General features: G+C 44.0%; 1 protein-coding gene and 1 long non-coding RNA gene across 16 annotated transcripts; one reads left to right on the top strand and one right to left on the bottom strand.

Annotated features, from left to right (window-relative positions):
* Nucleotides 1-2,299: 2,299 nt before the first annotated feature.
* LOC132540355 (uncharacterized) lies at nt 2,300-5,147 on the bottom strand. The gene is made up of 3 exons (XR_009551514.1): nt 4,941-5,147; nt 3,541-3,657; nt 2,300-3,033 (listed from the first exon to the last, which is right to left on the bottom strand). It is a non-coding gene; the product is annotated as an uncharacterized LOC132540355 (long non-coding RNA).
* A 21-nt stretch (nt 5,148-5,168) lies between these two features.
* On the top strand, nt 5,169-15,867 carry LOC103123450 (zinc finger protein 501-like). Of its 15 annotated transcripts, XM_060197450.1 has the most exons (6): nt 5,339-5,356; nt 7,932-8,033; nt 9,743-9,827; nt 10,466-10,533; nt 11,837-11,925; nt 13,417-15,867. In XM_060197450.1, exon 6 carries the CDS (start codon nt 13,654-13,656, stop codon nt 14,902-14,904), a length of 1,251 nt encoding a protein of 416 aa, XP_060053433.1. In that variant the 5' UTR covers nt 5,339-5,356; nt 7,932-8,033; nt 9,743-9,827; nt 10,466-10,533; nt 11,837-11,925; nt 13,417-13,653; the 3' UTR covers nt 14,905-15,867. The 15 variants fall into 15 exon arrangements, with proteins under 15 accessions (XP_016048424.1, XP_060053441.1, XP_060053439.1 ...); XM_060197452.1 differs by lacking the exons at nt 5,339-5,356; nt 7,932-8,033 and adding an exon at nt 5,187-5,202; XM_060197451.1 differs by lacking the exon at nt 7,932-8,033 and having other exon boundaries at nt 5,220-5,356.
* The last annotated feature ends 628 nt before the right edge of the window (nt 15,868-16,495 follow it).

The raw sequence follows: 16,495 nt of genomic DNA, 5'->3' as shown, positions 1-16,495 counted from the left end.
AGACTTGATGGGCCTAGACCTCAAATAAATTCCTCTCTTCATTGTTTCTGGTCATTTCTATCAGGAACAACAAAATAGACCCCTTTGTGGGCCCCCATAGGACCTTGCCCTCAAGCTGGATCAACAATGGTAGAGAATGTTCGGAGGATGGACAACATACTCTATGATACACCTGAGGAAGAAGGGTCGATACTGGGGCAGCTTGGACCGTTCTTACTTCTGACCACAAAATGTTAGCTCAGATCTAGAGGGATGTAGAGGTCACACAGGCCCCTAAGCTAATTATGGGCCCCAGATCACATCACATCAAATTGATGGGGTTTACAGTAATATTTATACCCTTTTCCCATATTAGGGAGCTACTTTCTTCCCTGATCCAGCTTTCTGGTCCTTTCCCCAGCCATAACATCATCTCCCCAGACAATAATTAGGATTTACCTGCATATCAGATTTCAGGCTCAGGCAAAAACAAACAAACAAACAAACAAAAAAAAAACACTAGTATAGCTACAGGCCCTTTAAAATATAACTAAAATATGCCTACTAGCTACCTACAAATTGGAGGACCCCCAAACCTGCACTATTCCAGCCTTCACGTCCATAATTGTCCAACAGTTTGTTTGGCTTTGTATGTTAACTCTCTTTTCAGCCACCAGGTTCCAGATGCTAGCAGGATGTGACCAGACTTCCCTAGACAGACAACCCCACCAAGGTGCCTTGGAGCTCCACTTCCCCAGATCCCTTCCGCACTAGGGAAAGAGAGAGACAGACTGGGAGTATGAATCGACCTGTCAATGCCCATATTCAGTGGGGAAGCAACTAAAGAAGCCAGACCTTCCACCTTCTTCATCCCACAATGATCTTGGTTCCATACTCCCAGAGAGTTAAAGAATAGGAAAGCTACCAGGGGAGGGGTTGGTATACAGACGTTTGGAGGGGGGAGTTGTGTGAAGCTATACCCCTCTTATCCTATGGTTTTGTCAGTGTTTCCTTTTTATAAATAAAATTTTTTAAAAAATGTTCTAAGTCATTGATTGTCAGAGAAATGCAAATAAAGACAACAATGAGATATCACTTCACTCCTGTGAGAATGTCATACATCATTAAAGGTAGTAGCAACAAATGCTGCAGAGGCTGTGGGGACAAAGGAAGCCTCCTGCACAACTGGTGGGAATGTAAATTGATCCAACCCCTGTGGAGAGCAGTCTGGAGAACTCTCAGAATGACAGAAATGGACCTGCCCTCTAATCCTGTAATTCCTCTCCTGGGGATATATCCTAAGGAACTCAACACACCCATCCAAAAAGATCTGTGTATACCTATGTTCATAGCAGCATAATTTGAAATAGCCAAAACAGGTATCCAACAACAGATGATTGGCTGAGCAAGTTGTGGTCTATATACACAATGGAATACTACTCAGCTATAAAAATTGTGAATTCACTGTTTTTCAGCCCATCTTGGATGGAGCTTGAAGAAATAATGTTAAATGAGATAAGTTAGAAACTGAAGGATGAATATGGGATGATCTCACTCACACTCAAAAGTTGAAAACCAAGATCTGAAGAGAAAACACTAAGCAGAACTTGGACTTGAGTTCTTGTATTGCACCAAAGTAAAAAACTCTGGGGTAATAGGGGGTGGGGAAGGTTCAGGTCCTGGAAACTGAGGACAGAGGACCTAGTGGAGGTTGTATTATTAGGTAGAAAACTGGGCGATGTTCTGCATGTACAGACTACTGTATTTATTGTTGACTGTAAAACATTAATTCCCCCAATAAAGAAAAAATGACAGAAACTGGGATCATGGTAGAGAGCATAAAGGTTATGCTAAGAGACTCTCATGTCTTAGGCTCCAAAGTCCCAGGTTCAATCCCCTACACCACCATAAACCAGAGCTGAGCAGTGCTCTAGAAGAAAGAAAAAACATAAAGTTAACAAGTACAGAACTTAAAGAAAGGAAGAGAGAGGAATAGAGAAAGAGAGAAATAAGCAAACAAACAAGTGTTGGCAAGAATGTGAGTGAAAGGTCATGCCTTCTGCACTACTGGTGGGAACACAGATTTTGTTTCAATACCTCTGGAAAACAGTGTGGAGATTCCTCAGAAAATCAGAGATGGACCTACCATACAAGCCGGCAATTAGTCTCCTAAGAATCTTTCCCAAAAACAGCAAAATGCTTATCTGAAAAGATCTACACACACCTATGTCCACAACAGTGTTACTTATGATAGAAAATGAAAACCATCCAAATATTCAACTATAAATGAGTATTTAAGAAATCTGGCATACATATGTGGTTGAGTACAACTCAGCTCTCAACACGATGAAGTCTTCTCCACTGCTACATGTTGGGTGGAGTTCAGAGGAATTATGTTAACTGAGCTAAGCTAGAAGAAGGCTGACTACCAGATGACATCACTTACAGGTGGAATTTAAACAAGAGAAAACACAGGGTGACATGGAGTACCTGTGGTCTGCCACCACTGAGCCAAGGACTCTAAGGGGGATGGGCTACGGGCTGGAGATGCAGTGCCTGCAGTCCGTGGAAGCTGTGCTGTGCAAGCGCCTATCACAGGGAGATAAGAAACTGTAATCATAGACATCATAATGGTTATGCAAACAGACTCTCATGTCTGAGGCTCCAAAGTCCCAGGTTCAATCCCTCCCACCACCATCACCACCATAAACCAGAGCTGAGCAGTGCTCTGGTTAAAAAAAAAAAAAAAAAAAGCAATTGTACTCATCATTATTTCCCCCAAATAAAGTGATTTATTAAGAAGAAAGACAAAGTAAATATGAGTTTAAAAAAAAAGTAAATATAAGGTAAAAAAAAAAAAAAGAAACAAAAGGGCAGGAGAAATACTTCACCTGGTAAAGTGCCTACATGCAAGTCTGTGTTCCAGCTGGGCACCACATAGGAAGTGCTATGACTCTCAGAAGCCCCAGAGCTGTGATGTCTCTTTGTGTGTCATTCTATTACTCTCTGGCTGAAAAAGGTGGCCCAGTGCAGTGAAATCTGGCATGTTCCAGGCTGGGTGCAAAAAAAAAAAAAAAAAAAAACAGACAAACAAAAAGATTGCAAATAGACAAACTCACATTCTGCATAAAGGAACTAGAAAAGAGAAGCACTGAATTTGAATTAGCATAATAAAGGACCTAGCAAAAGATAGACTGGAAATGAATAAATAGAGAAAAAGATCTAGGGGCCAGGTGGTGGCGCACCTGGAGTGCACATGTTAGAATATGCAAGGAGGCAGGTTCAAGCCTTCACCTACACCGGGAAAGATTCAGGAGTGGTGAACTGGGCTGCGGGTGTTTCTTTGTCTTTTTCCCTCACTACCTCCCCCTTCTTCTCAATTTCTGGCTGTCTCAAAAATAAATAAAGATAATTAACTCTGATGCATACAATAATGCCAAAATATCATAATAGACAAGAGAGAAAAATTACACTCTAAATGGGCATCCTGCGAGAAATACATAGGTTTCTATAACATACAGAGAGCGAATCACAAAGGAACAAAAATTCTCAGTAGGTAACCTGGGAGGTGGTGCAGAGGATAAGATGTTGGACTTACATTTAAGAGGTCCTGAGTTCAATTCCAGTCATCATATGTGTCAAAGTGATGCTCTAGTCCACTCTATCAAATAAGTAAATCTAAAAAAAATAAATAAGAAAAGAAAAAATGAATAAATATTAACAGATCTGTTGCAAGTAAGGAGACTAAAACAATGTGGTCCAGTGGCTAGAACACTGCATTTAAAAACATGAGGTCCAGAGTTTGATCCTTACTTAGTATTGCAAATACAGAGTGATGTGCTGGTTATCTCTTCCTCTCACTCTCTATCCCTCTAACAAATAAAATAATAAATAAATATTTATGAAAAAGAAACATCCCACAGAAACTGTAATTTAACTTTTGCAGGCCCTTATGAAAATTCAGTGGTATGGTTAAAACTAGTCCATCACTCATAGAACATTTCCCTCGGGTTAATCCTCTCTATGCATATTTATCTCTCCTCATACCTGGGCTTCTCTAGTAACTTCCATTTAATATTAATATTGCCACAATGCAAACATTTCCTTAAACAAATAAACACATGCAGGAAATATATGCCCATTCTCTTTCCACGACAGACATACTAATGAATGCTTAATACATAGACCAAACGAAAACTCCTGGTCAGCATTTCTGTCTCACTACGCAGCGCCAGAAAGTTCTTCCTCATGGAACCATGCAGATTTTAGGGGTAGGAAAGACTGTGTATACACAACCAGGCAAGATGGGAGTGAGCAGAGGCTTCTTCCCTCATCCTTGACAGTTGACTAAGAAGCACAGGGTGAACCTGCCATCAGGTACAGCTCACCCCCACAATTTGATCTGAGGTAGAAGCTAGAAGTGGAATTTCAGTGTCTGTGCTGGTTCTGATAATCTAGGGAGCTCCTCACCTTGGCAGTGAGTACACAGGTGCAGGGGTGACCAGTGGCAGCACTAGAAGTGGTTCTGGCAGCACCAGAACATTCCTCATTCAGGAACCAGGGACCCCCGCGACTGTGTGTGGTGTGTGTGTGTGTGTGTGTGTGTGTGTGTGTGTGTGTGTGTGTGTGTGTGTGTGTGTGTGTGTGTGTGTGTGTGTGTGTGTGTGTGTGTGTTTGGGGGGTGTCTCCCATGAGGATCTGGGAGACTGGATGCATGGCCACTTTTAAAGCATTCAGGCCTGTCTGAAGAGGCCTCTCTGGATCTTGGTAACCACCTGCCCTCGGCATATTCCCGTAACTCAGGCCTCAGCCGCATACGCCCCAGGTTCCCAACACCAGCAGCTGCAAGGTGCATGGGCACTGGAGAGGAAAGTCCATGCCCTGGGGGCACCTGCCCACCAGCACTGTTTACTTCTGGCCCTTTAAGAGTGACATTTCTGCTGTCTCCGAGTGGCCCTTACCCTCGGTTCTGATTGGCCAGATCTTAGTCACACATCTTCCACGGACTCTGATTGGATAAAGCTCTGCTTCTCCGGTCCCGCTTGATGACTGCGGGTCTGGAGGGAAACCATCCAATCAAGACTCGTTGTCAGTGTTTGGCTGGAATGTCATCCACTCAGAACCTTAAGGCGGGGCCGTGTTCCGAGCCTCGTCCAATCAGAGTCGGCGGGGGGGCGGGTGCTGCAGTTGCGTCGTGGACGCTCTAGGCCAGCTGTCTCCGTGGTACGCATTTTCTCCCAGCGTCGCCCACTCAGGCTTCCTGGTGATTCTGCACTCCGGGAGGGCGCGACCCGCGGGGCTGCCAGGACCTGTGGTCTCGGAGCCGCCTGGGGCGGGGGTGGGGGGACACTGCAGGGCCGGGAGCAGGCGGAGGAGGGTGAGTGCGGCCGCGGGGACGGAGGCCTGGAGGAGCAGCTTGCGACATGCCTGATGGCGCTGGAGCGGCCACGTGGCCCCGGGCTGTCGCCCTCCTCCCGCCTTAGCCCGACGGAGGCCCCGGGATTGGGTCTCGCTCCCGTCTCGGTCGGGGATCCCGGCGGGGCCTTGGGGTGCGGGGCGCCCCCCGGGGACAGACAGCCGTGTGGGTGGAGCACGGTCGCCCCGCCCCGGGGCCTGGGTCCGGGTCTTTCCCGAGGGTGGCGGGGGGGGGGGGGGTGTTCGGGTCCCACCTCTGGTCCCAGAGTTGGGGGTTGGTTGCCCAGGCCCCACCTCTGGTACCAGGAATGCACGAAATATTATGGTCGCCGGAGATCTAGCTGGCTTGGAGTTTATATACAATTACTGTATATACCGGGCGACTTTGTCAGGCTTGGGGTGGGGGGGGCGAAGGCAGCACAGCATCCCCCCCCGTGCCGGGCTCCCACCTGTGCCCGCACCTGGCACCTGGCACAGCCGGTGCTCCCCCGCCGAGCTGCCTCTCAGGCCCCAGATCCATAGTTTCCATTTGCCTTTGCCCAGAACTCAGCTCTGGCTTATGGGAGTGCTGGGGGCTCAAACCAGGGGCCTTTCTTTTCTTTTTTTTTCATTACTTATTATTTACTCCCTTTTGTTGCCCTTGTTGTTTTATTGTTGTTGTTATTGATGTCGTCGTTGTTGTTGGATAGGACAGAGAAATGGAGAGAGGAGGGGGAGAGAAAGACAGACACCTGCAGACCACCTGTGAAGCGACTCCCCTGCAAGTGGGGAGCGGGAGGCTTGAACCAGGATATCCTTATGCTAGTCTTGAGCTTCGTGCCACCTGTGCTTAACCCGCTGCACTACCACCGGACTCCTACCAGGGGCCTTTTTATTTCCCCCCACACACACACACACACCTCCTTTCATTTTGGCTATATTAGGGTTGTTGCTGGGGCGCTGCTGCACCTGCAGCATTCTTGTGGCTGACTTTATCCCCCCCCCCCCCCCCGCTGTTTCTTCCCTGTTTTAGATGAGGGTGAGAGACATCCCAGCACTCAGAAAGCTCCCCCTCCCGCGTGTACAGGGGCTCCCGTGTGGGGGGTGGCCGGGGTCCCCCACCTAGCCCCCTACCCCGAGCTGGAGCGGGGCTCTGCTCTGATCCATCTCCCAGCCCCCACCCCTCCTTTGCTTTTCTTATTGACTGGGTCTTGCAGCTGAGGCTAGGCGGTGATCATGGGACCTTCATGTCAGGCACGTGATATCACGTCTGTCTGTCCTGCCTCATTACTGCCAATATGCTGTGTGTCATGGGGTGTGGGGGTCCCCCGTGGACGGGGAGTCCTTGTGTTCCCACTTAGGAAAGAAGTTCAGGTAGACACAGGGTTTACTGAGAGGGTAGTTATGGCACAGAGACCCCAAGATGGACCCTAGCAAAGGCTGCTGGTGCTATCAGCAAAGGTTATTCAAGAAATTTTGAACTTCTTTTTATACATGTACATCCATATTTATGCGTATGTGTGTACGTTTAATTTCTTTTTCCTTTTTTTTAAAATAATTACTTTAATGCAAGAAACCAGAACACTGCTCATGTCTGGCATATATAATGCTATAGGGGTTGAACCTCAGACTTTGGAGCCTCAGGCATGAAGGCCTGTTTGCATAACCAATATGCTGCCTCTAAATTGAATTTGATTTTGAATTTCATTAAGAAAGGGAGTGATTGAGCTGGAGAAAGAGCATAGTGGCCATGCAAAAAAAAAAAAAAAAAAAACTTTCATGCCTGAGACACCAACGTTATTAGGTTCAATTCCCAGCACCACCAGAAACCAGAACTGAGCAGTGAGCAGTGCTCTGGGGGGGGGGGGGGGGTAATTTAAGGAAATTACATTTCTGCAGAATTAGAAATAGAGTCTCAGGTGAGTATCTTCATGGGGTTTTCTTTGTGGTTCTTCCTCCTTCACTGTCCTGCTGCCTACACACACACACACACACACACACACACACACACACACACACACACACACACACACACACCCTGAGCAGAGTGTGTAGCTGAGTCAGCGATTGTCCTGGGCTCCTGCCAAGTGTGGTTGCTGGTTGCTCTGGTCTTCAGCTGAGCCTGGCAGGACTTGGCATGGTTAACAGGAGAATTGTTCAGCCTGACCAGTCAGATACTTTTGCTTTTGGGTTTGAGTTGTACTTGTTTCTGTTTGCTGGTACTGTTAAATCCTTTTGGAGTGAAGGAGTTTGATTTCAAATGTCAGGAGAAATTGTTACCCAAAGTTGGGTAAATTTTCAGAGACCTCACCCACCTGGACCTGCAGTCACAGTAACTTTCCCATCCACCTTCTCAGTTTTATCCAGTGTCCCTGTGCTCTGCTTAGATCCTACTGCATTCTACTTGATCCAGATGTTCCCTGTCAAATGTTATTATAATGTACTTTTATTTATTTTTTATTGACACCAGGGTTAGTGGCACTATAAATCCACAACTCCTAGTGGCTTTTTTTCCTCCACCTCATTATTTTCATTCGTTCATTCTTTCTTTTTATTAGATAGGAAAGATAGAAATTGAATGATGTGGAGACTGGGAAAAAGACAAACAGAGACACCTACAGACCTGCTTCACTGTCCATGAAACCTCCCCCCAACCCCAGGTGAGGAGCAGGGGCTCAAACCCGGGTCCTTGCTCCTGGCAGTGTGTGCACTTAAGTGAGTGTTCCATACCTGAATAATACGTATTTTAAAAGATTTATTTATTTATGAGAATTCCAAGCAGAGTATTATTCTGGCTTATGTGATACTGGGTATCAAACAGCATCTCATATTTAAAACTTCAGGTTTTTCCAGTGTTACCTCCTGGGCTGCTATTATTAATATTATCATGTTAATATATCCCTCTTCATCATTCATAAACATAGTTACTAAAAGGAGTGCAGAAATCATATTTAATCCGGTAGTTTGCTTTGAAAAATGCAGGGCATCACCTTTGTGCACTGCAGGTGCTGTCTTTAACTTTAGCAAGTGGTTTTAAAGATTTATTTATTCATGAGACATAGGGGCTGGTAGAGCTAGAGCATAACTTTAGCACATTCATTGCCAGGAATTGAACTCAGGACCTCCTGTTTGAGGTTTCAGTACTTTATCCACTATGCCATCTCGTTAGCCCAGTGCACATGGAGGTTTAATGCAGATCTCAGGCCTGTAACATTCTGTTTCACTTCAAATTTATGTCACACATCTACTCTCTTTCCTTTTTTGCCTCTTTGTCTTTTCAGAAATCTTTGTGGTTTAGAATTATAGAATAAATATAGATGATGATTTTTTTTATTTTAGGTGACACAAGCCTTAGGCAGTAGCGGTGTTTTTGCAACAGTGTTTGTCACCATGCTGTGATTAGAGGACAGAAGCATCATAATCACAAATAGACTTGACACATTTTATGCCACTAACAATGTCTCCCGTCACCTGAACAGTTTTCTCCCCACCCTGTCACTTTTAATGTGTATATGATGATTGATTTATCTTGTAGTTTTTTTCTACCTTTATGCTAGCACCCCTCCCTGCCTGGGCCTGGAAACCAGGCCCTCTGGCCCACCCACAGGAGGAAGCATCTTTAGATAGATTGTCACAGTCTGTGGGTGTCGTGGAGGGAGTCACCCCCAGTGCAAGCTGCATTTCCCCACAGAGCCTGCCATCCCTTCCTGCAGAGAGCACAGCAGCTACCCTTTGCTTCTGGGAACAAGAACTCTGTTGCATCCTTGTGAGCCTTGAATGCAGTGCACAGGTTCTCAGTAGAATTCAGCTCATCTGGCACAGTTGTAGAGCTTATAAACAGGACCCAACGTTGAGGATCAACCTACCAGGACTCTGTTGGCCTGTTGCTTCCTGCTGGTCCTCTGTTTGCCTTTGAATTGCTTTTATGAAATTGCTCTCACTACAGTGATTACTTCAGACAGCAGCACACGCAAGATGGATGTTAAATGCATGTTTGATGGGGCTTCCTAAGTAAGCTTTAAACAAGATTACAATGTATGGGTGGGTGTGTGCATGTGAAAATTATCAGACCAGTTTTTTGGTTGATGTCTTCTTTTTTTGTTAAAAAAAAAAAAAAAGCATGTATTTATTTAATAATGAATGAGAATAAAGAGCCAGGATGCCATCTGTCATATGTGATGTTGAAGAGCAGAGTAGGGTGGAAGTCAGGCTTGCAAGTTCAGCACCCTAGCCACTGTGTGACCTGCCAGTCCACATGTTGATGCCCTCTTACCTTGTTCTAATACTCTTCATTGTTTTAAGCGGCCTTTGCTGAGAAATCTCTGATAAAGGCTAGATGGCAAAACTCACTCATTTTCTTGTTGAACAGGTCTCTCTGTAAGCCAGTCCTGGTCACCTTTGGAGAAAAAGAAGACGCCCTGTGATCCCAAGAGAGAAGGTAGTCACACACCCAGGTAAGTGGGAATGAATGAAGCCAAAAGTGACACAGAGTCTTTCAAACGTCAAGGAAGAAACTAGACTTTAAAATGGTTTGGGAATCTCTCTCTTCTCTCTCTCCCTCCATATCCCCTCCCTCTCTGTGTGTCTGTCTGTGTGTGTTTCTCAATCTCTTTGTGTATGTGTGTGTGTATAATTTCTTTTTTCTTTCTTTTTTTTTTTTTTTTTAGGACATAGTTAATTCTCTTGCTCTCAGGGAAATTTCCAGTCCAGTAATGCCAGTTGTGTTTTTTGTTTGTTTTGTTTTGTTTTTTCCATTCCAATCACTGGGATCCCAGGTGCTATCTTTGCACTGTAAGGCCCTAAACTATTTGGTCTCCCACTGGAAATCTAGAAGCACATTTTAAAGCATTTATTTCTTACTTATTTGTAGTTCAGGTGCCTTGTACGTGTGCAATTCTGACTTTTTCTTTCTGTTACTTGAGAGTGAAAGAAAAAGGAGAGCTGTCACATTCTTCCAGCCACAGGCTTCTCCATGGCCATGGTGCTCCCATGTGGTGCTGGGACTCTGGCTGTGCACATGGCAAGGTGTACACCCTACTGAGTAGCTGCCTCCTGGCCCCTATTTTAAGACGTTGTGTTTTACCTCAAATAGAACAATTTGAGAGGGTGATGGAGATACTGGGATTTGATTCAGAAGCCTCAAGAACGAACACCTGACAGGTGTGTTTCTGAAGCCTCGTAAGGGGGGTACCTGCCTTGTGTCCTGGAAAGCCCAACTCTCACCTTATGCTTTTTTTTGTGCTTTTGCATAAAGGGAAGTTTATAATGGGGCCTGGGGCAGTGCTCATAGCAAGCTCCCCTTCATGAGGGGCAGCCTTTTACTTCGGGGGTGGGGAGAGGCAGGGAGCCAGGAGTTGGGTCCTTCAAAAGGGCAGGGCTTGCAGGAACTGGGGGGTGGAAAGGCCTTTGTTCTCTAAACAGCCCCTCCTCGTCCCAGCCCCATATTAGATGGCCCACACCCTGCCATGTAGTGGACTATAAAAAGCTTTGTCATTTCCAACCTTCCAAGAAAACCCTACAACATCCAGACTCACTAATTTGAGAACATATAATTTCTCTATGATAATAGAAACTATTTCTCTTATTTCACGTAAATCGTGTCACTTTTCAAATTTTGATTTTAATATAGCTTATTGTTATTATTGAGAGAGGACAAGAATGTCACTCTAAAGTCTTAGGTTGTCACCTCGTTAATAATAATCCTTTTGTTTTATATTGCATAAACTGAAGCTTACAGGATGCCCTTTGCTTCCACTTTGAGTATTTTTATGTAAAAATCATTGTATTACTGGATTGTATGGCTCTGCTGTGCTCTTCCTGTGCATGTGCTTTATGTTGACCACCAGTGGTCTGTATGCCATCAGCCGGTGCCACAAATCCATGAAAATATTTACTTAGTGATTGTTACCTGATTTCCTTATAGCCACCACTGTCATTCTGTCAGGTCTGAGATGATGTCTTGTAGTTTTACTTCCTACTTTATCCTTTCTTAATTTTCCTCCTTCTATGTGAAAGTTCTGATGGGACATGTTTAAATACATATATCACATATCACGTGGGTTATACAATACCAGATGCCCCACCCACGTTTATTAAAATATTTGGCCCAGAATTAATGTTCACTTCAGAAATATAGTTATTTGATTTTTACCTAGCTTCCTTGACATTACCTTACCCAGTAGAGGACACAACTTGCTGTGTGTGTAGCCAGGTCCTAGGTTCGAACCCCAGTTTCACATGAAGCACAGTGGATATCACACCGAGGGGTCTCTGTCTGGCTTATTTTTATAAATAAAATCCCATTTTGGTCAGTGTAGTCTATATTTAGGAGACAGTTAACTAATTAAGCTGTGAGTTTAATTGACTGTGTTTAATCAGCCAAATTATGTGAGTATGATAAGAAATAGGTAAAGAAATGCCAAGAGGCCACAGATTGTCACATGACTCTTGTTTTGCACCATAGCTCTGGATTTTGGTCAGACTGCTTGGTGTGTGTGCTTTCAGACATCAGGCAGCGGCTCCTGCTTCTGTTCTCTGGTGGTGCATCATTCTGTAAGTATTTGGATAGAAAACAAAACTTGGAAGTTACTCCAACTTCTCTGCTCCAGTGCACTCCTGAATGCTTGTATTAAAATAAAGTGGTTAGGTTAGAAGTCCTAAAGACTGCCATGTGGACTCCTACCAGTTCCCAGGAGTTTTTTTCTTGTTTTCTTTTTCCTTTAAGATGGAAAGAGTGAGAGAGAAGGGAAGGTTACAGCACCACTCCATCCATGCAGGTGCTCCTATGTGGTGATGGGGACTTGAACCTGGGTCCTCAGGAATCATAAAGCGTGTGCACATTACACTTAGGAGTGCACGGTGAGCTCTTTCCTCACTTGGATGTGCAAATTTTTGTTATAGTTTCCCCTCAATTCTGCATAATGACACCTGGAATTTTTTTAAAGATATTTATTTAAAAAGAAAGATATTTATGAGGAACAAGGAGAGAGAGAGAGAGAGAGAGAAAGAAAGAAAGAGAAAAACACCCACCAATCAGTATTGGCACAATCTGGAACCATCAGTCTTGGGGACTGAACTTTATCCTTTCCTTTCCCTTTCTTCCTCTCAAGTTGTCACTGGGGCTTTACTGCTCCAGACTGACTTTTTCAGATAGAAAGACACAGCAGTGGGGGGAGAGGAATGACACCAGAACACCAAATCTTCATCCTATGTGGTGGGGCTGGCCTTGCACCTGGACCCTGCATATGGTAAAGCAGCAGCACAGTCCAGGTGAGCTGGCTTTCTGGCAGGACCTCGAGCTTTTAGGTCCAGTGCTCCTAGCTCCTGCATCCAGGCCTTGTCTGGTTTTCTGTTTCTGTTTTACCTCTCTGTTGAGGTTTGACCACCTAAATAGCATCCGACTTTTTCCATCTCTATTGATGCTATTTGTTCAGCATGCCAATAGCATTCTCTTAAGGTGTGGGATTTATTCCTGTCCTGGAAGTCCTGTCTTTCCTCTGCCATCCCTAACACTCCATCAGTGATAGGCTGCCTTCCCTGCAGCAAGGTGTGTTACACAAAAATGAAGATGGTCTCAGTCAGCTGTGCAAACTTGAACAGAGACTTCACTCTCCTATCTAGCCCAAGGAAGAGTAGCACTGAGAACTTTCTTGCATTTTGTCCCAGAGAGGAAAAAACAGCTTTATTATCTTGGGGGGGGGGGTAGTGTTCCCTTGTAATAGCAAATATTCTATTAATAAACATTTCTTCAGTAAAGATAAAGTGATGCTGGGATTTGTGTGTGTGTGTGGGGGGTTAGATTCTTCTCTGAAGTTCCTTGTCATTTGTGCTTGGTTTGAGGTACTGTGGTTCCTGAATTGATTCCATATATATATTCCCAAAGGCACTCAGGTTTTTGTTGTTCAGTTCACGTTTCCATTGTGGAGTAGAGCCCCGATGCTTCCTCCTCATATTCCTGACTTCTAGTCACTCTGGGTTTTGCATAAGAGTTCTGAAGCATATCCCTTTGAATGTACTAAGTGGAATTGATTTGCTATCTTACAGATACATCTTTTTACATCACTGAGACCTGTTCATCACAGTTACCTACGGAAGATTTATTGAGGTAGTTTTTTGGGAAAATACAGAAGCTGTGGCTTTGACAGACATGGAAGAACCTAGAATGTAAGGGGAAGAATTCAATTATTGTAAAGATACCCAATCTCACTTAGCTACCTGTAGTAAGAATCTCACTGCCAAAAGTGATCGAGGATAGAAAACATCTTGGGAACTATTTCAGTTATGTTTCCCGAGAACCACTATAAATGTGCGAAAGAGTCTTATCAAATGTTAGACCTTATTATAAATCAGAATATCCGTATTAAAGAGGAGCCTTGTGAATTTGAGGAATGTGGTGAGACTTTTAACCAGCCTTCAGCAGTGCCTCACCCTGGTAATACTGATTTGGAGAAAAACACGTTCATATGTAACATATGTGGCAATGTCTTTAATGGGTGGTATGACCTAAAAATCCATAAAAAAATTCATACTGGAGAGAGACCCTACAAATGTAAGGATTGTGGCAAATGCTTTAAGCAGTGCTCCGAACTGAATCGACACTACAGAAGTCACACTGGAGACAAACCCTACAAATGTAATGAATGTGGAAAATGTTTCATCCAGTCCTCAACCCTCACTGTCCATCAGCGAATCCACACGGGAGAGAAACCTTACAAGTGTAAGGAATGCGGTAAAGCCTTCAACCAGTCTTCAAAACTTACTCAGCATTACAGAATCCATACTGGAGAGAAACCTTACAAATGTCGAGAATGCGGTAAGTCCTTTACAGATTCCTCAAGTCTCACCCATCACGAGAGAATTCACACAGGAGAGAAACCTTACATATGTAAAGAATGTGGTAAGGCCTTCAGCTCTAACTCCAAACTCACTCTGCATCAGAGGATTCACACGGGGGAGAAACCTTACAAGTGTAAGGAATGTGGTAAAGCCTTCAGCCGGTCCTCAAACCTTAGCGGCCACCAGAAGTTTCACGCTGGACTTCAGAGGTATCCTAACGGAGAGAAAACGTACAAGTGTAAAGATTGCGGGAAAGCTTTCAGGCGGAGCTCAAACCTGACAGAGCATCAGCGAGTCCACACAGGAGAGAAACCTTACAAATGCAAGGAATGTGGGAAAGCCTTTAGCCGGTCCTCAAACCTGGCCGGGCATCAGAGGGTTCATACGGGCGAGAAGCCCTATAAATGTAATGAGTGTGGCAAGAGCTTTAGCCGGACCTCATGTCTTAACCGTCATCAGGTCACTCACACCGGAGAGAAACCCTACCGGTGTGACCAGTGCGGCAAATCCTTTAGCCAGTGCTCGAGCCTCACTCAACATAAGAGAATCCATTACTTCAGAGAGAGCCTGCAGAATTGTGGAGGAACCTTTATGCCAGTGTCTAGATTCACTCAACAGCAGAATATTTATACTAAGGAAAAACTGCTAAGTATGCAAGACGTGGCAAAGCCTTTCTCGACATCACAGAATCCGTAATGTGTAGAAACCCCACCCGTGTAAAGGTGGAAAAAAATGGCTTTTTTAAAATACAGATTTTGGAAGACAAAAATATGTTTAAAAAGTATTTAATTTAAAACTGTGTCTACATTTATGTTAGAGCATGGGTCTTGCATGTCTTAGACCCTAGGTTCAGTTCTCTGACACCACACATACCAAACCTGAGCATTGTTCTGGTCTCTGATTTTCCTTTTAAAAAATAAACTAAGTTCTTTGTTAAAAAAATAAAGAAAAAGAAAGAAAGAAACGCATCAGATGCAAAGGCTTACACTATCACCACCACACCCTCCCCACACACATATCCATGGGGGCTACCACAAAAAGGTAGCCGATTAATGGGGAGAAGATACTTGTATATCACATATCTGACAAGGGGTTGATAACTAAGAAGTACAACTAAACAAATAGTTGAGAAACATAAAAAAAGTGGACAAACTATCCAAAGAAGATGAGTGGCCAAAGACGCTTGGAAAAAAAGCTTCCACATCACTTACTAGAGAAATGCAAATTAAAATTGCAATATAAAGAAATCGCTTTATCTGGGTGAGTTTGACCTACGTGACCAAGTTTGGAAAAGAGTGCTGGCAAGGATGTGGAGAATGAGGAATTCTGGTCTAACATTTATGGAAAAGACTATGAGGAGTCATTTCAAAACTCTAAATGAAATGTTGACTGTTGACCCTGCAGACACCCTGGTAGGCATTTACTCCAAGGATATTGAAACAATGATTTGAAAGGACACATGCCCCCCCCCCTTTGTTTATACCATTATTCATACTAGCCAGACTATGGAATCAACTTTAATGCCCTTTGATAGATGATTAGTTAAACTGTGGAGCATACAATCAGTGGAATACCAGTTTGCCATTGGGAAGTGACAGTCTCTTTTGGGGCAAAAAGGATTGAATTGTACATGGTTATACCTAGAAAATAGGTTAAAAAGTAGACAATTGCTTGAAGCTCTCCTATGTAAAATAAAATAAAATGGTTGGAATTTAAGGAAGATAAGCAAACCAACTCTCAGACTGAAAACTATGGTGTTTGATCAGAACGTTGGGGTGGGAGGCGTGGGGAATGAGTAAAGAGACCGGTTTCATGGCACTGGAACTTAGGTGGGGGTCAGATACACAGGTGGGAACCTGTAGCCCTAAAATCTTACAACACACATAGAGGTGTGCAACTATACTCCTAAAATCTTATAAAATTGTAAACCATTTGTTACATCAATAAAAATATAAACAAGCATCAAATGTCTTACTGAAAAACCTACAAAGTAGAACTAAGTGAACATAGCACTTTGCATAGAAAGTCATTGCCACACCTCAGCTATTAAGTCAGTGTTTATTACAGTGTCCTTTGTGTTTGAACAAATATTAAGGTGCCATTAATTGTAATGTGTCTTACATAGTGGTGCTTTTTAAGGATTTTTTGATAACTTAGGGGAACTGGATGGTGTCACTCCCAGCTGAGTGTACACTGCCATGCTCAAAGACCTGGGTTCAAGCCCCTGCTCCCCACCTGCGGTGGGGGAAGCTTTACAAGTGGTGAAGCAAGTATTGCAGATGTCTTT

This window comes from Erinaceus europaeus, chromosome 9 (assembly GCF_950295315.1).
Source record: "Erinaceus europaeus chromosome 9, mEriEur2.1, whole genome shotgun sequence".
Classification (NCBI taxonomy): domain Eukaryota; kingdom Metazoa; phylum Chordata; class Mammalia; order Eulipotyphla; family Erinaceidae; genus Erinaceus; species Erinaceus europaeus.
Note: the sequence above shows the minus strand (reverse complement) of the source record. Positions and strands in the feature narration are given on the sequence as shown.

Bases quoted from the DNA above. Each gene is read 5' to 3' on its own strand.
- LOC103123450 (XM_016192938.2), top strand. From the start codon at position 13,654: ATGTTTCCCGAGAACCACTATAAATGTGCGAAAGAGTCTTATCAAATG.